General features: G+C 35.0%; 1 protein-coding gene across 1 annotated transcript in view; it reads left to right on the forward strand.

The window, feature by feature from the left end:
* The window catches only part of KCNH5 (potassium voltage-gated channel subfamily H member 5), a 308,389-nt gene that overhangs the window by 195,683 nt on the left and 87,805 nt on the right, over positions 1-24,901 (forward strand). The window contains exon 8 of the mRNA XM_077767083.1: positions 4,176-4,375. Coding sequence (XP_077623209.1) covers positions 4,176-4,375 — 200 coding nt within the window. The remainder of the gene's footprint in view (positions 1-4,175; positions 4,376-24,901) is intronic.

Below are 24,901 nucleotides of genomic sequence, written 5' to 3' on the forward strand. Positions count from 1 at the left end.
GCTAAGTGAAATAAGTCAGAGAAAGACACATAACATATATATGATTTTACTTATATGTGGAATCTAAAAAAACAAAAAAAATGAACAAACAAAAAGCAGAAACGGACCCATAAAAATGAAGAGCAAATTGATGATGGCTAGAGGGGACAGGGTAGAGGGAGAGGAAAAATAGGTGAAGGAGAATGGGAGATATAGGCTTTCAGTTAAGGAATAAATGAATTGTGGGGATAAAAGGGACACCTTAAGGAGTATAATCAGTGGTATTGTAATGGCATTGTATGCTGACAGATGGAGCAGAGCATAATTTATAGACTTGTGGAATCACTATGTTGTACACCTGAAACTAATGCAACATTGTATGTCAACTATACTTCAATTTATAAAAAAAGAAAATTAGGGGAAATCAATAGAAGCAAAAATGCTATTCCCATTGGTATTAAATACTGCTCTGTCTCCCCTCTTCCAAATTAAGACCCAAACAGATTTTGAAGATTCAAATTTATTAAAACCTTTTGGGGTGATATGTTGTGTCCTAATCAAGGGAGAATGAGAGGGAGGGCCAAAAGTTCTCCAAGGGATTGGAAAAGTACTATTAAATAAAAATGATATTGAGGCACCTGGGTGGCTCAATTGGTTGAGCTGCTGACTTTGGCTCAGGTCATGATCTTGCAGTTTAAGCCCCACATTGGACTTTGTGCTGACAGCTCAGAGCATGGAGAGAGCTCTGGATTCTCTGTTTGCCACTCTCTCCCTCTTCCCTCTCCCCTCTCCTCTCTCTCTCTCTCTCTCTCTCTCTCCCTCCCCCCTCTCTCTCTCAAAAATAAACATAATAAAATAAAACAAAATAGATGAGACTAGTTGATGATAGCCACATTGCTGTCAAATATAAATACTATTAAAAATAGACATTTTGGTGAACACACACACAGATGTGCCCATTTATCCTGGGAACACAGACTGTGGTGGGAAGCAGTATTGTTGCTTGCTATGGAATATCGTATTTGTTCTTAACAAATGTGTGCTAGTTTTAAACATTGAAAATATTTTTAAGAAAGAGGACCTGTACATGTCATAAAATTTTACAAAAATTATATACCAAAAATGAGGGCATATAAAACAATAGTGAAATATGGATAAGGTCCACAGTCTTGTTAATTGTATTGCACGATTTTCAGTTTCCTGGTTTTTATAAATTACTTTAGCTGTGTAAGATGTCATCGAGAGAAGCTGCTTGTGGGTACATGTGAAATTTTTGCATGATTTTTGCAACTTATTTCAAAGTAAAAAAAATTGTTAATATAACTACATATAATTGAATAGGTCTTACCTTTAATTATGACCTTATTTAGCCCTACCCACCACATTCACATGAAAATGGGAGGCAGAAGTGGGTATCTTTGTAATATGCCTAACTTAATGGGATGTTGATTATATCCTTCATTTAATAATGCTGCACACTTTTAATACTTTGGCAGTTTTATTCATGCTTTAGTGCTTAAAATTTTTATATGAGCAGAATGTGTGCATATTTAATGTACCCAGAAAGATGAAATGTTTGGTAATTTGTTAAACTAAAAGGCAATAGAAAGACACTTTGGCAAATATAGCATATTGCAAGCACTTTAGGGAGCCAAACAAGCTAAACATGTCAAAATAATGGTAATTCTCTGATATTTATTGACAATGTATAATAGCTGAACACTATTCAAAAAAGGGATTATAGAATTATTAATCTGAAATGTTCATTATTTTTAAAATGTAATTTCTATTTGTCTTTTCTGAAAATGAAAAACTTCCATATTTGTTATATGATTCATCTACCAATAATTTGTTCACACTATTTCTGTATTTGTCTTTACTAATACCAACAGTGAAAGAATACAGATGTTAAATCTGTGATTACTTATTTTTTTGTTTTTGTTTTTATTAAAAACATTTTTTAATGTTTATTTTTTTAAATGTTTTATTTATTTCTAGGAGAGAGAGAGACATTGTGAGTAGGGGAGGGTCAGAGAGAGAGAGACACACAGAATTGGAAACAGGCTCCAGGCTCTGAACTAGCTGTCAGCACAGAGCTTGACGCGGGGCTTGAACCCACGAACCGTGAGATTATGACCTAAGCGAAAGTCGGACGCTTAACCGACTAAGCCACCCAGGCACCCCTAATGTTTATTTTTAAGAGAGAGAGACAGACAGACTGTGAGCAGGGAAAGGGCAGAGAGAGAGGGAGACACAGAATCCGAAATGGCTTCAGGCTCTGAACTGTCAGCACAGATTCCGATGTGGGGCTTGAACTCACAAACCACGAGATCATGACCTGAGTTCCTGATCCACGAGATCATCCCTGAAGTGGGATGTTCAACCGACTGAGCCACCCAGGTGCCCCATTTTTGTTTTTAAATACAAAGATTTAAAGACCATCTTGCCATTGGCAACAATATGGATGGAGCTAGAGAACATAATGCTAAATGAAATAAGTCCGTTGGAGTAAAGACAAATACCATATGATTTCACTCATAGGTGAAATTTAAGAAAGAAACAAAAAGAAGAAGAGGGGAGGCGGAGAGAGGTAACCCAAGAAGCAGACTCTTAACTATAGAGAACAAGCTGATAGTTACCAGAGGTGGGTGGGAGGATGGATAAAATAGGTGAAGGGAATGAAGTACACTTATGATGAGCACTGTGTAATATATAGAATCGTTGAATCACTATACTAGATACCTAAAACAAATGTAACACTGTATGTTAACTATACTGGGAGTGAATGAATGGATAAATAAATAAGTAAATACCCAGGTGAGAAATGTCAGCACTGTATTGTTCGTACTCAGTTTTAGCAAAACACCTTCTGCCTTAAATATTGTTCTGTACTAGCATCAAAAACTCTAACAGCAAGAAAAAAACACGACTGACTAAATGCTTATAAAATCATAGCTTTCTGTTGTAAAATGATAATTTGTTGTACTCAAACAACTGTTCTTAAAAAAACCAAATGATTTTCTGGAAATAGACTAAGGTTTTGAAGTTGATTCACTAGCTTGATTTTATACCACGTTCATCAAATGGAATTTGGCTGATGAAATTGGAAAATGAAACAGACCATACTTTCTTTGTTTAGAGGAGTCATTTTTCAAAGGTAGGAGGATATAGAATGGAAGTGACCACTGTCTCAAACTCAAAATGCTTATGGAATGTATGTGGTTGCTAAACATTGTGTTTATGAACATTAAGGGGAATAAAGTACTGCCCCTTTTCAAAAGAGTGTACTGACAATCAAGGAATGGAATTAAAGAGACAGGATAGGATACTGTAGGGTTGGATTGGAAGTATGTTGAATTTGGGCTGAACTCAGTTGCTTTTAAAAGCTTTTACAAGATGAGGTCAATATTAGTAGCCTGATCACATCTGGAGAGAGAAGGGTTGGTGAATTATGGGTTGAGGGTGGGTGTAGCAGTCAGGGGCATTAAAAAACTGTATTGCACTCATAGGGTCCTGTAGATAAGTAACAGTGGTTTTCAAATTGACTTTATTCTTAATTAAAATGATGGAATAAAAAAATGTACAATGCTGGGATAAAACATGAGTTTAATAACTGGAAGTTTCAGGCATTTCCAAAATTTTAATTTAGCTGTTAATTCTAATCCCATTTCTTTCCAGAACCTTCTTTAAGAAGTGGAACTCTTCTAATTTGTCTTCACTCCCTACATTTCTGATGTTCTGTTAAAAATGTTTATAAGCAGGGAAGTATTCCAAAAGCTGAAGGAAGTAAGCAATGAAGAAGAACATACATGTCTAAGCTGGATCATCAATCCTGGAAAATTTAAATTGATTAGGCTTTATTCAGGAGGACAAGTCTTCAGGGTATAAGTCATAAGGCTAGAATTCCTTAGGCAAATTTTAACGTTGGATCATCCAATTCTTTACAGAATTGATTTGATTAGCCACTCTCATGGTTTGCCATGTTGACTAGGATAGCACATGCTCACAAAGACATGTTTCTCATACTGAAGAACATTGAGTGAACACCTAATTCCAGGCACTCTTCTTAGGGCTTAACATGCATTAATCTCTAAAAGTTTGTAAAGACATCTCTGTCAAATGATTCATTGATTTGATATTCATATTTGTTTTTACTTGGGATCATTGTTTTATTTTCATTATTTCTTCTCTTTCAGCTCTTCTTTATGCGACTATTTTTGGAAATGTTACCACAATTTTCCAGCAAATGTATGCCAACACCAACCGATACCATGAGATGCTGAATAATGTACGGGACTTTCTGAAACTCTATCAGGTCCCCAAAGGCCTTAGTGAACGGGTCATGGATTATATTGTCTCAACATGGTCAATGTCAAAAGGCATCGACACAGAGAAGGTATGTGTTATTATTATTGTTATTTATTTTCCATTTCAATAGGCTCTTCAGATGCCTATAGCTTTGCCACTGTATATTGCTTCATAAGTGTTACTCTGCTCTTCATAAGTGACGTATCAGTCATCATACCAATTGAGTGCTTAGGAGGTGAAAAGCACTCAACCCTTAATCATTGATTTAGAAATTGTGGTTTCTGTAAACAACTCATTACTCTATTTCCTTAAAACACTTGCTGCCACTCAGAGTAATTTGCTGCATTCCTCTAGAATTAGCAGTGCTGCCATCTCTTCTGATTTTAGTTTTGATTTCTCCTTTGAATTTTTGCCCATTTAAAATTTAGAAAGACATTTTTTTTGCTTATAAACTAAAAAAGTTTTATATTTTCCATGCTGTCTTCTACTTAAATCTCTCCCCTTTCTCACACATGTTTATAAAGCAACTTACAATTCTTTATTTTCCTCATCTCTTTACACAAATCTACCTCACTCATCTACATCTCTAATTTCTTATTTCTTGCTTATCTTTTCATGAAACCTCTTCTAATTTTTCATCTGTCTTCTACTAGGGGCAAAGAAGGACCCAAAGTCTTCCTTAAAAAATCAAAAACAAAAACAAATTTTAAAAAATGCTCACTTCCTACACCCGGCTGATTCACATCAAATATGGGGAATGACAAGTAGGGCTTGCACATGAGTTTTAGAGAAAACCAATCTGGAACTGTTATTCTTTATAAGCATCAGTGGAGTCCATTACCTTTAGGTTCTGAATTTTTGACATGATAATCGGATAGTACATTACCGTCCTTGCCATTTCCCACAAATTTGATTTGTTCTTTTAATCGTATGATATTGACTTGGAGTTTTTCTTTAAGATATGCTCAGTAAGCACCTTCCAATGTCAAAAGGAAAGAGCAAATGAACCAAGTAGATGTTCACTCAGAGGAATTTCATTTAGGTAGTTGTAAGCCAGAGCAGCTGTTGTTAGGAGCAGATGGTTGAGGGGATATTTAAGGAACAGACTTGGAAGAGTTCAGAGAAGGAAGCCTTCAGAGGAACTGCAGATGAGATACTTGGGATAATTATGTGAAGAATCATGAAAGAGGGTGAGATTTCTGCCCTTTCAACAAGATACAGTATTAATTTTCTAGTCAAACAACCATTAAAGTGGAATATATGACGGCAGACAGGAAAAAGACAAACCACATTCTGTGGTCTTTGATTAATATATGCCCAAGCCAAACAATATATGGTTATAGGGGGAGTGTCCAAAAAAGGGAGAAAATCTTTCTCAGGGACACAGGTGAAGGTCAGTGTTTAAGACATCAAATCATGATGTCCTTGGAGGTCCACATTTGGTGAAATTGAGATCAAGAGGCAACTGTTTACCTTGGCAATCACCATCTCAGTCAGAAGCTTTTCTTTTCAGAAAATGCAGTGGAGTCACATGGTAGGTAGCAGAAAACATCAGCAAAATGATGGAATAATGACCTTTTTACATTTGAAAAGAGGCTGACCCATAGTTTAAGCCCAGATCTAGTAAGGGGCAGATTTTTGAGTCCCAGATGCTGGATTAGTTAAAGAAGGAAGCTGACTAGATTCTCATGAGCTTCCCTTCAAGGACCTGCCCACCTGCCTGCTTCTTGATGGGGTATAGTCCAATGTCTGGGGAGTGTCTGAAAGTGGAGATGCTGGGCAGCAGGAAACAGTTTCTGGGTTCCTATGATTTACCACTTTCATTTTGTTTGGTTTACTTGTTCATCATTTGTGGTAACAGAAATGTACTTTTGATGAGTAGAGTATCCAAAGAAAGTGGAATGATAGGGGAAAAAAAAGATTGGGAGTCTAATACTAAAAGTAAAATAATAATGAAAAGATTCTAAAATAAGTCAAAATATTAAAGTGGATTAACTTTTGGATAAGAAAAACTCATGTGGGCACCTGGGTGGCTCAGTTGGTTAAGCATCTGACTCTTGATTTTGGCTCAGGTCATGGTCTCATGGTTTGTGGGATATAGCTCCAAGTCAGGCTCTGTGCCAACAGTGCAGAGTCTGCTTGAGATTCTCTCTGTCCCTCTCTCTGCTCCTGCCCCACTTGTGTGCGAGTGCACTCTCTCTCTCAAAATAAATAAGCATTAAAAAAAAAAAAGAAAAGAAAAAAGAAATCATGCCTCCTAACTGAATGGGAATCCAGAAAGAGTAGTTTTTGATTAATGGGAGAAGCAGAGTTAAATAACTGTGACAAGTATGAAAGCTTTGTTATGCATGTGTAAAACATATCTGAAGTTCAATTTAATATAGAAGCAAACTTTCCATGACTGTATTGATTTCTTCCAGCCTATAAAGAAAATCCCCACCTAGATACATAAGAACTAAGCCGTGACAGAACTGTAAATACAGGGATATATGCCAAAGTCTGGGCCTGGGAAGGAGGTATATGATATTCTCACTAATTGCGTAGTCAATGAGGCTGAATTTAAAAATGTATTCTTACAGAAACAGACTCTTAACCATGAGAACAAACATGGTTACCAGAGGGATGGGTGAAATAGGTAATGGGGATTTAGGAGAGCACTTGTGATCAGCATTAGGTGTTATATGGAGTTGCTGAATCACTATCTTGTACACCTGAAACTAATATTACACTGTATGTGAACTAACAGGAACTTAAATAAAAATTTAAAAATGCATTCTTAGTCCACCATATCCTATACTGTACCACAAGAAAACAAAATTGTCATTCAGCTTTGACTTAGTAGAGAAACTAACCACCATAGCAGAAGACCTACATGCCTGTTAAGCATTCAGTAATTTGACAAATAAATAGTATACATAACATATAACTTTAAAATATGATAATAAAGTATCCACCTGTAGACACAAGAATTAGTAGCCAAAGCAAAAAGTGGGAATAAATATCTCAGAACTAGATTTTCCTATTGATAAGAACTGAATGTAAGTTAAAGGACATATCACAAAGAAGGAATTGATATATTATTTAATGTAATTATAAAATGAGCTAAAAAATTCTAAGAAAATATTTAATGAGGTTTTCCCATATGGCCTAACATAAATATTAGATGGTTGAGTTAAATGTAAAAGATAAGAAACCATAAACTAGTAAAAGAAAATATGTGAACATGTTTAATTTATCTTTGTGCATATCAAAGCAATAAAATACATAACAAAGTAACTGATAAATAGATTTGGATAGAAAATGTAAAATCTTTCACACCAAAAACCATGAAAATGAAAATGAGATAGAATATTTGCAACAAATACCACAAATGAAAGGTTAATTACCTTAATATGTAAGGTGATTTTGTAAATCAATAAGAATTAGGATACCTGAGGAGAAAAATGAGCTGAGTACATAGTTTATATAAATATACAAAATACAAATTCCTAATAAACATACAAAAATATTATTTTAACTTGTAATAAATACTGGAAGAGCAAGAGACCATTTTTAATATCTCAAATTGGCAAAGATAATGGCCACTCTTAGCAAAGGCTGTAGTGACTGACACTATCATATATTTCTGGTTTGTATGTAACTTGGTATGGCATTTCTTTTTTGTTGTTGTTGTTTATTTATTTTTGAGAGAGAGAGCGCCTGAGTGAGAGTGGGGGACGGACAGAGAGAGGGAGTGAGAGATCATGCCAAGCAGGCTCCATGCTGCCATCTCAGAGACCGATGTGGTTCAGATCCATGAACCTTGAGATCATGATCTGAGCCGAAATCAAGAGGCCGTTGCTTAACTGATGGAGCCACCCAGGCGCTCCAGTATGGTGTGGCATTTCTTGAAAGCAGTTTGACTAAGATAATATTATAAATTGGGGAATATTCTAGAGCTCAGTCCTTGTTCCTCTTCTCTTTTTCTATCCATATTCTCTTCTTCAGTGATATCTTCTAATCTTACGACTTTAAAATGTATGCTAACACTGCCCAAGTCTATATACTCATCTTGGATCTGTTCTGGAACTATGGGCTCTCCTATCCAAGTGCCTACTCATATGCAGTGAGGTGATCCAGAACTGAACTCTTCATCTCCTATAAATCTGCTTCACTGAGCATTCTTCCCTAATGCAGTTAATGTAAACTCCATCCCTCAGTTGCTTAGACAGACATCCCCAAATTAAAACCACCACCAGATTCTGCTGGCTCCACCTCCAGTTCTCACCCCCTCCATCTCCATCTCCTGGTCCAAGTCACCACTATGTCCTACTTGGGTTATTGTAAAGGATACAATAGATATTGTATTGCAGATAACTGGTCTGTGCCTTAATAGTATACTCTCAGCAGAGCAGCCAGTGAGCTTTCATAATAATGCTTTCTTCCTATCTATCTATCTATCATCTATCTATCTATCTATTTATCTATCTATCTATCTATCTATCTATCATCTATCTTTCCCATATTCATCTGTACCACAGGTTTTTTTTTATAATAATGAAGTTGATTGAGCATGTTAAAATACAAGGCTGACAAAAAGGAAATGAAAGATTGATGATAGTAATCAAATAAATTCTGTAATTCACAATCTTAGAAACATGAACATACTTGAGGTTGTAGCTTTAGTAAAGCGCATCTGAGTTTTAACAATTATCTCATATTTGATGTGAGAGACCTCTATTTGACTCTGTTCCACAGTGAGCCAAATACTTTGTCTTACTATATGTTTCTTGTTTCACATTTTGTTGATGGTCTCTTTCAGATATTTTATTGTTGGTTGTTGTCAGATTTAACTATGAGTATATGCTGGAAAAGATTGAAATGTATGAAGTTAAATGTCTTCCAATGCTTCTCTTCTCTCATTAGTTCTGAAACAGTGATATTTTTCTTAGTTGCTATTACAATAGAACTTAATGATGCATTGCAGGTAATTAGAGAACCTTTGCCCCAATTACTGAGATTTCCTTCTATCATTTCCATGTATATAGTTTTATAGATTTTTTTGAAGTCAGCTTTACCCCACAAACAAATTAATCACTGTGATTTAACCCAGTCTTAACTTGCCTTATGTGAATAATGTTTTCTCTAATACAAATTGTGGCATTAAACTCAAGACTTATATGGAGATTGTAGTATTTCTCTCAGGAAAGGTTGCCTTAGGCAAGATATTCTGTATGGAACAGTACCTAGTATGGTTTTGTTTAGTTGAAAATATTTTATTGACAACTGTTATAATTGTTTTAGATTCTTTTTAAATTTAATACCAAAATCCATCCTCTGGGCTTTGCTACTCGCTAACATTGTATGCACTTAAAAGACTGAGAAATGGGTGGAATGAGTGAGGATTTCAAAAGGAAAAAAGAGATTATGGGAAAAAATAGAAAGGATGATGAAGCTTAAAACCTGACCATTTTTTATTTTTAACTATTTTTTTTCCTAACATGTAATTTGAAAAAGATCAGTAGAATAAAGCTCTTTGGTCTTCATTTCTTGTTTCATGTATTTTACAATAAGCATAAAGTATCAGTAGGAAGATATCATTATATGAAAAGTTCTGGCAGAATTAGGCAAAAACATTCAGGCAGAAATAAGCCTTTAGAATTTAAACAAATTACTTTTTAGCCAAATCTATCAAAAAAGTATGCTACTTTAAAATATCGTGGGCAATATATTTTTTTCCTACAAGTTAAAATAATGTCCTTGTAGTCAATTTACTTCTATACATTTTTTTAATTTAAAAAAGCATATCTAAATATTTTTCTTTGTACTCCTAAAAGTGAAAAACAGAGATGACATTTTCATACCTAGCAATATTTTCTTGGTTCAGTATTCAAATACTTCTTGAGGATCCTATGACAATGTACAAGTGAACAGAGGTGCCTATGGCAATGGTACAGTTGGTTAAGCATCTGACTCTTGTCTTGATCTCCGCTCAGGTCTTGATCTCAGAGTGTTGAGTTCAAGACTGTGTGCTGGACGTGGAGCCTACTTTAAAAAAAAATTTTAAGAAAAAAAAGAGAAAAGACCTGATCTTTCCAAGAAAATCTCTGCAGACAAATATGCTATGTTAAATATATCATGTAAATACATACATGTGAATATATTAAAATGAAACTGAATTGGCTTTAACATTGCATTATAAAAGCACTCTTTTCTGGATAGGTAATAATAATTCCCGTCCATATTAATCTGATCATAGGTAAAATATTATGTTATTAATTGTAGCTGGATATTTTAAAAGAAATACTATTAAATGACAGCACACTTACCAGAAAATAACCATGACGGCATGAAGTTTCTGAGAATCTTGTTATATGGTGGATAATTAAAGGAAATATGAATATTTAGTTCGGCTAATTGAAGGCTTGGGGAGAGGTATGACAGGTTACTTAAATTATTTTAAAATGCAGTGATCTAATTGCTTCAGGAGAAAAAACTCCCTACTTGTGAAGGATACAGGCAGAATGTAGTACAGAATGCACTTGTAGATCCTGACACTAATTTAATAATATTAAACATATTACATAATAATTGTGTCTGAATGATTTGGAGTACCATTATGTGTCCTATCTTATTTTAAATTCAGACACACATATTCAACATGTCCTATATCAAAAATTATAGAATAAGATTCTGTAATAAGTCAGTAATTATTTCCCAACAGTTTTTTATTAGTAAAGCTATGTACTCTGGTTTTACAAATGAAGCAGATTGATTTTTCTAAGGTTACAGAACAAATGCCATTTTTAAAAAATTCTGAAGTACACAAAATCCCTGAAGGGGGTAAGCAAGGCCTTGCCTAGGAGACAAACAATGTATTTTTTTCTGTGGTTGTTAAGTAACCTGTTTGTTGAACCAGAGACTGCTTAGTCTATCCTTGTAAGGAACTATTCTAGAGCCTGTTGTGTGAAAGCAACATGCCCTGAATTTCTGAAATTCTGACTTTTCTACCTGTATATAAACATGGTCAGGGAACTTAACTATTGTCATGGCCACGTGTCTTGCTCATTTGTTACCCACTGAAATATTTTGAAGTATTCGGACTTCTTATTAACATTCTTTGTTCTAGCTGGCCTACAGGCTTTCTCCAAAAATGTAGACTTTATCTGAAGCTTCAATTTTATTTTTCCTTCCATGTATCAGAAATTAAAATAATACTCAAGGGTTTATTAGAAACATTACAAATAAAGGGGAACTTTAATATTTCTCTGATAATATTTCAGAACATTCAAGGGCATATGTAGTTTGTCAGGGCTTTGGGTATAGTTCAAGAGTGCTCCAATGCAAGATTTATATTATTGTTAGCTGATAAAATTATTCATAAACTTCCTGTGTATCAGGTAACAGGCGGTATTATTTTTCTCTAATAATGATAGGCGTTGTATGACTAAAATAAATCCTGAGTGACCCATACCTCTCTCTAGGAATATTAAATTTATTCTTTTTATGTACCATGTTGAAATTATTTCAGCATATTTCATTTTCTTACCAATATGCCACTAGTCTCAGAGGAAGGGACTAAGCAATCATTTGATAGCTGAGGTCTAGGAATGAGAAGAAAGACTTGTTTATTTAGGGCAAAGGGTGACTTGCCCAGTAGCATAGCTTTATACAGACCATGAGAACTGGTTTTCATGCTTCTGTGTTCACATTCACATTGGAGATAACCACCACCCACCTTACTTACTTGGCCGGAAGATGAAACGTACCCGTGTAGCGCCTGTGTAAGAGAAGCAGTAATAAGTGCCAACAAATAATTTAGTCTATTGTGGTTATAATTTATTTCTTCCTTTGCCAGTTATAAATTATGAGAACTTGGTCATGCCTGGCATCATTTTTCATCTTAGTTTTGCTGGTATTCAGTGCATATTGTCATCTTTAAATTATAGATGAAAATAGAACCTCAATTGGAGAGTAATTTGGATGAATAAAATATTTCTATATACACACACCCTGAACACAAATACAAAATATATTTTAGACTTAGAGGAAAAATTAAATCATGAATGAATCCATATGCTGGAGACAGTGTGATAGTATGAGTAGGTGTATGTATCCAACCTGTTATTTTGTTCTGAGCTGCCTTGATTGATCTGTTTTCAAACTCTCACTAGAGGAAATCTGCAGAAATGTGTATTGAAAAATCCATTTTTGAATGAGATCATAGTGTTACCTACAACTTTTGCAGTTTACTAGACAAAGGTAGAATTATGCAGATGGTTGGATTTTATAAACTGAACTTTTTGAAAAAGATGTCTCCATTCCTGTGATTTCTGTTTTTGTTACTATTTGACTGTGCTTGTTATGTTTGATTTTTCTTCCAGGGCTCTGTGGCTTTCCTTTCCTTACCCATTTTCCCCATCTCTTTCCTTGCTCTTATAATAATGCCTAAGAAATGACTGTGCTTTGGCTCAGGCTGATTGCTTTTTTTGATTTTGGATTCGTTTATAGGCTATGAAGTACCAAAAAGCTACTTTTAGCTCATTTACTAGTAGTGCCAAATAACCATAGGCATCTCTGTCTGGCACAGCAGAAGGCAGCAAGAGAGTAGAGAAAATAAATACATTGAAAGAAAAAGGAAAATTGTTATGTATGCAATGATTCCTCTAGTTGTTCCTTGCCGATTTTCTGAGATGCCACTTCATGCCCTCCTCCTGGGCATGGCCCTGGTCAAAGAGAGGGACACGCAGCTTTGCAATCTTGTGGCATGTGTCTTGACCTGTCTTGAGACTGACACCTTCAGGCATCTCTTCTTTTGTCACATTAGCATTCTTCCTGATTTCTTTATGTCTGGAATTTCCTTGAGAAAGTCTTCACTTCCTTCATCTCTCCTGGGATATCACTAAGATACAGAAGATGTCCATTAAAGAAGGATCTATACAATGGTAGAATTTATAAATAGGAAATCAGCCATCCTTTAAAATTTACATCCACATCACAGGGAACCATGGTTTTGTAGGATATTGTAGTAATTGCTATGGAGTGGAAAATAAAGACAAACACAACCCCTGCTTTGTGTTGCTCAGAGTCTCATGGGGGAGGAGACTGAAATAACATAGAGATAAATGGATGATTCCAGTTTGTGATGATGCTTGAAATACAATATAGGGAGCTAAGTAAGATTTTTTTAAAAAGGAGAGGGGGTGAATCTAATTTGGGTTGTAAGGATGTGGGTCAAGGAAGGCAATAGAGAAAGCAATAGAGTTTGGACATAAAATCTTGTTAGAAACGGAAACTCTTCACGCATCTTATAATAAAACACAAATTATCTATGGGCTAATCATCAAGTAACTGGTTTAAGGGTGGAAAAGAGTAGAAAGAAAAAACAAAGATCTAGTTAGTCCATTAGATACTAATAAATTATTAATTAACCAGCATTAATGAACTGTGAATTGCCTGTTCTTTCCATGTACTATAGAATAATTTCAACTGATCATTCACATTGGTTAAAAATGTTACTTGAAAGCCAGTAACAACACATACATTGACACAGGCATACGGACTCCATTGATACCTTCATTTGATTAAACTAACCAGCACATATTTGTTTAGAACTGGGTCTGTTGCCTTTATAGGCAAGTGTCAGAGAATAATACATTTATCATCAGAGTATAGTTTTATGCATTCTGTTATTACCTCTACCAAGGATGAATAAATGTTAGAAGAATATTTTAGAACCATCTTGTTTCTAAAATATTTACTTAATAGAAATATATAACTGTTACATAAAATTAGAAATAAGCTAGAAAAAGAAGAAAATATAATAAATCATTTATAATTACACCACTTACAGAAATGTAGCTTGCCACACTTNTTAAGATGTCTAATTATATTAAGATAAACACCAAGAATGGGGATTGACAGATCAAAGGGTATGTACATTTTATAGTTTATATTATTTATATAGTTTATTTCTCCTAAAAGATCAAATATACTGTCACCAACATAGGTTTACATGTGTCCTTTTTCAGAATAACATTGTCAATACTGGGCATTAATCTTCTTTTAATTTTTGTGAATTTAATAGGCCAATAATTTTATTTTGTGTAATTTTTACTCTTTCCGGAGCATAAGTACTATAATTATTTGCACTTACTAGTATAGAAATAGCCTGAAAGAGATGAAATGACTTATTTTAGGTCACATATGATGAAATTAGGTTTGGACTAGGTCTGCATTACAGAGGAACATTCTGTTCCTTGTTGCATATTATTATCAACTAATATGCTGCATAACGTAGGGAAATATTTCCTTATCACACCTTAATATTTCCTGGTTTTTAAAAAAGTTTTTTTTCTTTTGACAGACAGCATGCACACAAGTGGGGGAGGAACAGAGAGGGAGAGGGAGAGAGAAAATCCCAAGCAGGCTCTGCACTGACAGCATGACGCAGGGCTCAAACTCAGGAACCGTGAGATCATGACCTGAACTGAAACCAAGAGTCAGAAGCTGAAGTGACTGAGTACCCTAAGTGTTTCCAGTTTTTTTCCTACATGTTTATTTTTCCAAATAAAGTTTTCCTACTTTCCCTACTTATCATTTTCCTATACTCCCAAAAGAAATCCATTAATATTTGATTTGAATGCATTGTTATAATCTCAGAGTTAAGGCACACAGGAGAGACCATCTGAAAACTTGTGCGGGTTGGTCAGGAAGAGATGCGGTGGGCTCATGAGAAGTAATTACAGAGCTTGGGCATAGCTTTCTAATGCAGAGTTAGAGGTTTCACTTTTAGAAACCAAGGTGAAGATCAAAGGGTCTCACAGTTTGGGTACAAATTGGAAGTAATGTATGTAAGGGTACGATGGACAAAATGCTAGACCAGCAGTAAGGAGACTTGAGTTCTGGTTAGCTAGTCTTCCAGTCTAGCTGTCACATGCCAGTCAGGTGATCAGTCACTTTAACTCCCACAGATTTGGGATATATATTCTTTCATGATATCTCCATTTCTAGGATTAGAATTTAAACATAAAATCTGGGAAGTTTTTGTGAGCAATAGTAGTTTCCTTTTAGCACCCAGGAAAAATAAGATGTCTAAATTAGTTTAATATTGTAACTCTGTATCAAACTTTATCTTGGGACACTGAATGAGAAATTAATGAGAAGCAGCCTTTTTAGGGGAAACCAGTCACCATTAGAAGAGAAACAACCCAACCCAACCACCAAGTCACACCCAGTTGTTTCAGTTAAGATTCTTCTTGTCTAGGGCACAATTTAAAATGCCAGTACATCCAACAGGGAGTGCCTGGGTGACTTGATTAAGTGTTCAACTTTGGCTCGGGTCATGATCTAACAGTTCATGAATTCAAGCCCTGCTTTAGGGTCTCTGCAGTCAGCATAGAGACCGTTTCAGATCCTCTGCCTCCCTCTCTTTCTGCCCCTCCCCTGCTTACACACTTCCTCTGTCTCTCTCTCAAAAATAAAAAACACTTCTTAAACATGCTAGTACATCCAAAAAGAATTTCCCCCATTTAATCTGACAGTACTTGGCTTCAGAGTACATTGTAAAGTACTAAAATCAACACTCACATAATTTTACATGTGTTTAATGATTCATATACTTCAATAAATAACAGAGCACAATATGATTAGAAGCAATTCATTTATTCAGCCATTCTCAAGACAGTTAGGACCATCCTTCCATATGGTAAGAACACAAACAAAAGCCAAACCCCAAATCCTCTTTATTATCAATGGTAACACTTCATTATCATTTTAATTTTCTGTTATAAGGACTTTGATTTAATAATGGCTTATTAACTTTGTCATAAAGTTTTGTATGGTTAGAGGAAAGATGGAAATTTTTTTTCTAAAAGAAAGTAAAATTCTCTGTGCTGGGAGCTAAAGCTTGACAAGTCTCAAGAATTCATAAATATTTAGGTAAATATTGATGCATAGGGTGATGTTTATTTTAAAGGTCTGTATCCTTTTCCAATCTTGAATATTATGTGTTGATTAAGCTTCTATTTAGACTCAAGACATTGTTATAGCCTCGACAGTACAATAGTGAATGAGACAGCCATGCCACCTTGGACTTGCATTCTCACAGGGTTGATCAAATCATTCTGCTTTCTTTGACCTACGGATACTCTTTTAGGTTACACCAAGAGGTACTTGGCCTCTGGGCCTGGGACACCTGGAAGAATGTAAACCAAGGATCAGAGGTAATGGAATACACATTTAGTGCGTGTAATGACAGAGAAAAAGTTTGATTCTAATTGCTAGGGTTCTGACTCTAAAGTCAATGCTCTTTGCCCTACATCACTTGTTTATTCCACACCTACTGTGTTCTAGATGCTCTGCCACACCCTGGAGATGAAACTGAGCAAGACAAGCAAGGTCTTTGACTCATGAAACTTATAATTGGGGGGAGACAGAGAAGAATAATTATGTGACTAATTAATATTTTCTAATTCCCTAATAAAAATTTAAATGATGGTGGCGTATTAGCATTCAAGGTAAAAAATATATATAGTATATTTATGTTTGTATAACTTATAAATGTTATAATTTATATGATATATTTATAAATGAATATATATGTGTATATATATATACATATATATATATACAAAAAACTTTGGCTTTCTTCCTTAACATAGAGAAGGATGATTCTCATCTGCACTGAAAATGGTGGAGCAAATGCAATATTCCTAAACATACTGTACTCTGTGATATATTGAAATCCCTGAATCATTATAAACATATTACAATTATGTGATCTTTGTTACTCTGTAATAATAGCCAGATAATAACATGATTGTGACAATTCTTGCTTCTGTTTTTATTAATCAGTAAGAGGTATATAATTTTACTAAACTGCATTGGTGTAATTATAATCAGGAACAATGAAACTTGGAATTTTAATGAGCTTATGCTGCCTAACTTGGTATGCATATTAGATCAATGTTAAGGTTTTCCAATACCGAAAGAAAAGTTCTTGTACTGGTGTTAGGATTGGGAAAAGCTGCTTTCATTTGTACAGCCATTTACTATGTAACATGTCAAAGATGTATACAAATTTTATTTTCTTAGATCCCTTTTAAGAACCCAAGTTCCCTTAAGAACTTAAAATTTTAATGACCAGATTTCAGAAAGCCACCAAATTTATTACTTACATAAGACACATATAAAACAAAAATGCCTGGTTGTATAGTCTAAACTCGGCAGATGCTAGAGGTAATATTCTTGATACTCAATTTTACTTTCGTTGGTTTTAAGAAAGTTCTTATACTGAAATCTTTCTACACACCCACAGGAAGAGAATTGCATTTATTTGACTTTCTGAGGGCCGTTGTAAAAGATTCAAAAGTAAGACAAAAGATTCAAAAACAAAACGAAATTAGCAAACAAAACCAACAGTCTAGTTTTCTTTATATCCTGTCACATTTTATGAGTTTGAGCCCCATATTCGGCTCTGTGCTGACAGCTCGGAGCCTGGAGCCTGCTATGGATTCTGTCTCCCTCTCTCTATGCCTCTCCCCTGCTCATGCTCTGTCTCTCTCTGTCTCTTTCTCTCAGAAATAAATAAACATTAAAAAAAATTCTAAAATACTGAGGACAGGACTGAGACATAATGAACCAGAGTACATGCTTATGTGGAATTGGGAAGCTTGGGGCATGCTTAGGATGAGGAGAAATAGTTTTGGAAAGGCCATACTTCCAGGGGAAAGGAAAGCCTTGGAAGACTGATGTTTTTCTTAGAAGCTTAGTGGCTAAGGGATGAAAGGAAGTATCTTCAGATAAGAGGACTAAGAAAAAGATATAAGAAATTAAATCCAAATTATNTTTTAAATATGTATATAAATGTATATTTATTTTGAGATGGGGTGGGAGGAAGGGCAGAGAGAACCCCAAGCAGGCTTCATGCTGTCAGCACAGAGACTGATGTGTGGCTCGAACCATGAGATTATGACCTGAGCTGAAATCAAAGGTCAGGTGCTTGACCAACTGAGCCACCCAAGTGACCCCCAAATTGCATTGTATAGGAAACAAAAAGACAACCTACAGAATGGGAGAAGATATTTGCAAATGACATATCTGATTAAAGGTTGGTATCCACAATCTGTAAAGAGCTTATCAAACTCAGCACCCAAAAAATAAATAATCCAGTAAAGAAATGGGCAGAAGACATGACCATTTTTTCAAAGAAGACATACAGATGGCCAATAGACACAAGCAAAAATGCTCAACATCATTTATCAGCAGGGAAATACAAATCAAAACCACAATGAGATACTACCTCATGCCTGTCAGGATGGCTAAAATTAACAACTCAGGAAACAACAGATGTTAGTGAGGATGTGAAGATAGAAGAACCCATTTGTACTGTTGGTGGGAATACAAACTGGTGCAGCCACTCTGGAGAACAATATGGAGGTTCCTCAAAAACTAAAAATAGGACTACTCAATGATACAGCAATCACAGTACCAGGTATTTACCGAAACAGTACAAAAACAATAATTTGAAAAGATATATGCACCCCTCATATTCATTGCAGCATTATTTACAGTAGCCAAGATATGGTCACAGTCATATGAACTACCCTATGACTCAACAATTGTAATACTAGGTATTTACCCAAGTGACACAAAAATACTGATTTGATGGGGCACATGTACCCTGATGTTTAGTATTATCAACAATAGCCCAATGTCCATTATGGAAAAAGCCCAATGTCCATTAACTGATGAATGGATAAAGAAGCTGTGGTTTATATATATATATAATGGAATATTATTCAGCCATCAAAAATGAAATCTTGCCATTTGTGAGGATGTGGCAAATGTGTATTATGCTAAGCAAAATAAGCCAGTCAAAGAAAGTCAAATACCATATGATTTCACTCATGTGGAATTGAAGACACAAAACAGATGAACATATGGGAAGGGGAAAAAAGAAAGAGAAAGGGAGACAAACCATAAGAAACTCTTAGCTATAGAGAACAGACTGAAGTTTGCCAGAGGGGTGTTTGGTGAGGGGATAGGCTAAATGGGTGACGGGTATTAAGGAGGGCACTTGTGATGAGTGAGGGCACATATTTATGACTTATATGTAAGTCATAAATCACTAAATTCTATGTCTGAAACCAATTTTACCATATATGTTAACAAAATAGAATTTGAATCAAAAGTTAGAAAAAAACACAGGAAAACAAAAAACAAATTGTATAATTTACAAAGAAATTGCACTTAACTGCTGTAACAGAAAAGGGTACCTTTGAACTAAGGAATCTGGTAAGATACAGAAGAAAACCAGCCTCCCACACTCTTCCCTTACCTCCTCGAGGCTTCCCTTACATACACAAGGCTATCTACTTTTTCTGGTTAAGAAAAATATAACACAAATAATAATAAACAGGAGAAAAAGAATTTTTATATAGATATAGTATAGAAAGACACTGGAAAAGAAATAAGAAAATAAAACTTCAACATGAAAACACACTTTTACAAAAAGCCATGGTATAGAAGAAAATTGATATAACACCCAAATTAAATTAAATGTAGTGAAACAACAAACTTAAGAAAGAACTTCATAAGTCATAGATTTAAAAAATGAGTATAGAAAAAGGAATATAGGGAGCTAAGCAAAGTCAGAAAATAAAGCGAAGAAATAAAATATTATAAGTGAAGTCTAAATTACAAGATGCCTACGTTCTATCCTTTATAATAATAGTTATAAGAATATATAATTCTCTCATATAAGAGAATTAAATAGAGCAAAAAAATTAAACTGAATGAAGAGGTACATAGTATGCAAACATGTGATAGAGAACACAGGCATAAAGACCCAGTATACACGTAAGTCGTGCCTACCGAAATAAACATGAAAATAAAAACATGAAATAAAACATGAAATAAAAAGAACAGAACTGATGTTTAAACTATAATTCAGGAGAGCATCCTGAAACAACAACAACAACAACAAAAACCTTCAATCACATGCCTGGCCCATTGCATACTAGGGAATATGGACCTATTGTCATAAACTTCACAGTGTATCCTACATGTCTCGTAAATCTCAGGGAATTATAGTAGACCTGCTAGGTATTGGCGAGTGCCCATTTTGAGTATGTTCATTGTTTTAAAATAAAAGCATTCATCAGAATTGTGTAATATTAGCTTGCCAAAGAGAGATAAATCAGGATGGGGTTTTCGTAGGTAATATAATGGGAAAAAGTAATATGAAGTGTTTGTAATGAAGAACAGTAGTAATCTATGCTAGACGTGTAAAAAGTGAAAACAGAAGGGGTCAGATTTGTAGGGAAGGTGTTGGGGATGGTCGATGACATGGAGAGGAGATCTTAATACAGTTAATGAGCTGCGGCTGACTGTGTGTGCAAATCTGCCTGTTGGGTGTTTAGAGGCATGTACTTCCACAGTGACTGAAGTGTCCACATCAACAGTCTCTAAGTGTGCTAAAAAAGGTGCTCCCTGACAGTCTGTACCTTAGATAAGGGTAATGTATGAGCTTTCTGAGTCAGTCACTCTGAAATGGAGAAACTTTTGAGAACATGTGAGGTAAACACAGAGGATGATTACATTTCTTGTGGGAGCGAGTGGCATAAGAGCAAGGGTCAGTTTGAGGAGGAGGGAGAATATAAAAAGATTAGGAAAGTCAGGGCAGGGGACAAATGGTCATGTTGTGAAAAATTGATGAGAGTGTTTTCAGGTAGTTGGGCTTCACAAAAGGCACCAGAGTCCTGACCCGAGGATCTTTCAGGAAAGGTTTCCAAAAGGGCCACATGTTGTTATAAGAGCCATAATAGATAGCATTCAAATCAGGCATAGATGGTTTAGTCAAATGTGCCTTCACCTGTTACAAGTTGACCTGGGATAAATTTCTGTTGATTGTCTCTGTATCCAGAAGCAGTGTTGTGTTATACAAAGAGCAAAAGGGCTTTAAAATCACCCAAACTATGGATCTGTTAATAACCATTGTAAAACAGAAATAATAATATCTGCATTGTATAGTTTTGGTAAGGATTAAATGGCTGGTATCATTTTCTCTTTCAAACTCTGAACGAGTTGAATCTAAGAAAACAATATTGAAATCTCTGTTAAGCTGTGTTTAAGCCTTAGGAGAGGGAGATTTGCCACTCTGTTAAAATATTAGATACTGTGATTTCACAAAAAGACATAAAGCGGTTCACCATCCTAGGAAGGATATTTTTTAAGTTATTTCCCAGAATGTTGCTCACATCTCATTGATAAAATAGTGTCGGCTTTTTTGTTTGTTTTTTGGTTAAAATATCTTACTCAACTAACATATGAGAGGCTTCTGAAGATAATGGCTGTGTGTTGTGGTGGTTGTCTCTATCCAAAGACATAGCATGTGTTCAGCATTCATAGGTGACCATCAATCAGTGAGCAAATGAAATAGCAAACAATGACTGAATGGTGTTAGAGTGCTTTGAAAATCTCCATGAACTTAGGGAAGGAGTGATTCCCTTTCATTTGATACTGCTTCCTCAGTGTATTAGATTAGATAAAATTTGCAAGCCTAATATAAATAAAGGATTCAAAAGGAAAATAATAGTGTAAAGATTTTGTTCAGGTATAAAATAGCACCAAGGCCCAAACAAACTCTTTGTCTAAATGAAATTTTCAAGACAGTTTTGAAGTGTTTTGGGAATTTGAGAGGATGAAGTTAGAATATTTTGTAGAGAGCTCTGTTACAAAATGCAAGGTTGCTCATTGATTTCCCAAAGCAAAAGTGTCTTCGTTTTTGGTTGTTTTTCTCTTCCCTCCCCTCCCCTCCCCTCCCCTCCTCTCCTCTCCTCTCCTCTCTTTTTCTTTTTCCCTTTCCTTTTCCTTTCCCGCTAAAGCCCTTGGTTTTGTGCTAAAGGCTAATGCCTCAGGTCAGGAGTTTGGCATTTGGTCTACTACCCTGGAGCTGAGAGACGAACTAAAATTGTCCCTAGTGAAATTCAAGTCATCTTCTTGACAAGCTTGGACATGTAAATCCAGGGTTTCAGACATTTCTCCTACTGAGGGGCTTTCTCAAGTATTTTTGGTTTTATAAAAAGTAGCCCTTAATAAAATTGTATTAATGGAGATGAAAGCTATGCCCTGTTATTAGCTGGTATTCCAGGAGTTCTGGTTTTTCGTAGGGCTGTTTGTTCTCCCTCAAAAGAGGGGGACAAAACTTTTATCTCTTTAAAAACATTTTTTTATTTTGAGATAATTATAGATTCACATGCTTGTAGGAAATAATAGATTCTATATACCCTTCACCCAGTTTCCCTCATAACCAGAAAATTAACATTGATACAAATCATCAAACTTATTCAGATTTCATCTGTTTTACACACGAGTGTGAGTGTGTGTGTGTGTGTGTAGGTGGTCTTAAGCCAAACAATTTTATCATAAGTGTAGTTTCATGTAATCACTACCACTGTCAGGATGGAAGAGTTCCATCACTGGGATCTCTTGTTGCCTATGACAGCAAAAGTCACCTCTCTCTCTACCACTTTTCTGAATCCTGGGAACCACTAATCTAGTCTCTAACTCTTTGATATGATCATTTCAAGAATGCTACATAAGTTGAATCATGTAAACATTTGAGATTAGCTTTATTTCATTGAGCATAATTTCCTTGAGATCCATCCAAATTATCACATGTGTCAATAGTCTGTTCCTTTTTATTGCTGAGGAGGATGCCATGATAGAGGTGCACAATGGTTTGACCAGTTATTCACCTGCTGAAAGAAATCTGTACTGTTTTTAGTTTGGGGCTATTGCAAAATAAAGCTCCTATAAACAGTCACGTACAGATTTTTGTGTAAATTTAAATTTTCATTTCTCTGGGATAATCACCCAAGACTGTAATTACAGGTCATATGGTAAGCACGTGTAGTTTTGTATGAAACTATCCTATTCCTTCACAGAGTAGATGTACAGTTTTGTATACCTAGAAATATAAGTACAATCTAGTTTCTTTGCGTCCTCACATCATTTGGAGCTACCACTACTTTTTATTTTAGATAGGCAATGCTATCACACTGTGGGCTTAATTTTTATTTCTCTGATGGGTAATAATGTTGAACATATTTTTGTGTGTTTATTTTTTATCTGTATAATCTCTCTGGTGAAACATCTCTTCATGATGTCCTTTGTCCATTTTCTAATTGGTTTCCTTTTAATGTTGAGTTTTGAGACTTCTTACGTATTTTAGATACTCGTTTCTTGTCGGATAGGTACTTTGGAATATATTTTGCAGTATAGTTTGTAGTTTAGCTTCTCATTCTTTTCAGGTTTTATAGTGTTACACTTAAGTCATTGATGCATTTTGAGTTAATTTGTGTAAGTTATGAGGTTTAGGTTTAAGTTTATTTGTTTGCCAATGTACGTCTAATTTCTCCAGTGCCATTTGTTGAAAATAGTATTTTCCCCCTGCCAATACCATACTGTTGTGATTCATATAGCTATATAGTATATCACAACATCGGATAGAGTGATTTCTACTCACTAGCTCTTTTTCCAGTGGTCTTAAGTATTCCAGATCTTGTACTTTTCCGTTATCAATTTTAGAATACGCTTGTCTATGTCTTCAAAAAAACATTACCGGGACTTTGATAAGAATTACGTTAAACTCATAGATCAGTCTGGGGAGAAAGAATTGATGTATTTACTATGTTGGGTCTCCTATTCTTCAATATGATTTCTCTCTCCATTAACTTAGGTGTTTTTTTGATTTGTTCAATCATCAGCATTTTGTAATTTTCAGAACATCGATCCTGCCCATGTTTTGTTAGATTTGTACCCAAATATTTCATTTTATAAGTTACAAGTAGTATTACGTTTTTAATTTTGGTTTCCATATATTCATCATTATGTTTTACTTTTTTTTTTAATATTTGTTTGGTATTAGGCTGTCTATTGCTTTTACTACTGTCAGTACATTCACCTATCAGTCTGCTGTCTTTGATCTGCCCTGGGCTGAAATCAGATCACATCTGCAGTGTCTGGGACTCTGGTGGTTTCCTTGAGGCATTAAGTGATGCTCAGAGGCATCTGTTATATGTATATCCTATATGCTCTGTGGCTGTCTTTTCTCCTATTTGTGGACATTTTTACTTTGGTATTCATGGCTATTTTCTGGATGATGACAATTGCAATAAGTTTGATAACTGACATGTCTTGTTTCCCAGCAATGAAGATACTGGTAGCAAATATCAATATAAGTAATACATAAACCAACATTCATGTAGGGTTTATTTCCCCAAAGTCCTTTTAATAATGTCAGCATAACATGCTGTATCAAAAAGATGATAATTTGGTTTCTAGGGTATGTGGAATACTAATGAGTTTTAAAGGAATTTCTTAAACTTAGAAAAACATATACATTCCCTCTGTGCTACTAAATAGACTTATGCAAATAAGAAAAGTCTGTTTAATTTTGGTCTTAAAAACATTCTAAAATTTTAGTCACCATGACAGCATACATACTATTAAGTAAACAAATAACTGGCAATGTTCACTGTTCTGTTTTCAGGTCTTATCAATAGCATTGATACCAACTTAGATAGTAGACAGTACATTTATTGATAGAAATTCACTATGGTGTACCAGT

This window comes from Crocuta crocuta, unplaced genomic scaffold (assembly GCF_008692635.1).
Source record: "Crocuta crocuta isolate KB4526 unplaced genomic scaffold, BGI_CrCroc_1.0 scaffold55, whole genome shotgun sequence".
Lineage (NCBI taxonomy): Eukaryota > Metazoa > Chordata > Mammalia > Carnivora > Hyaenidae > Crocuta > Crocuta crocuta.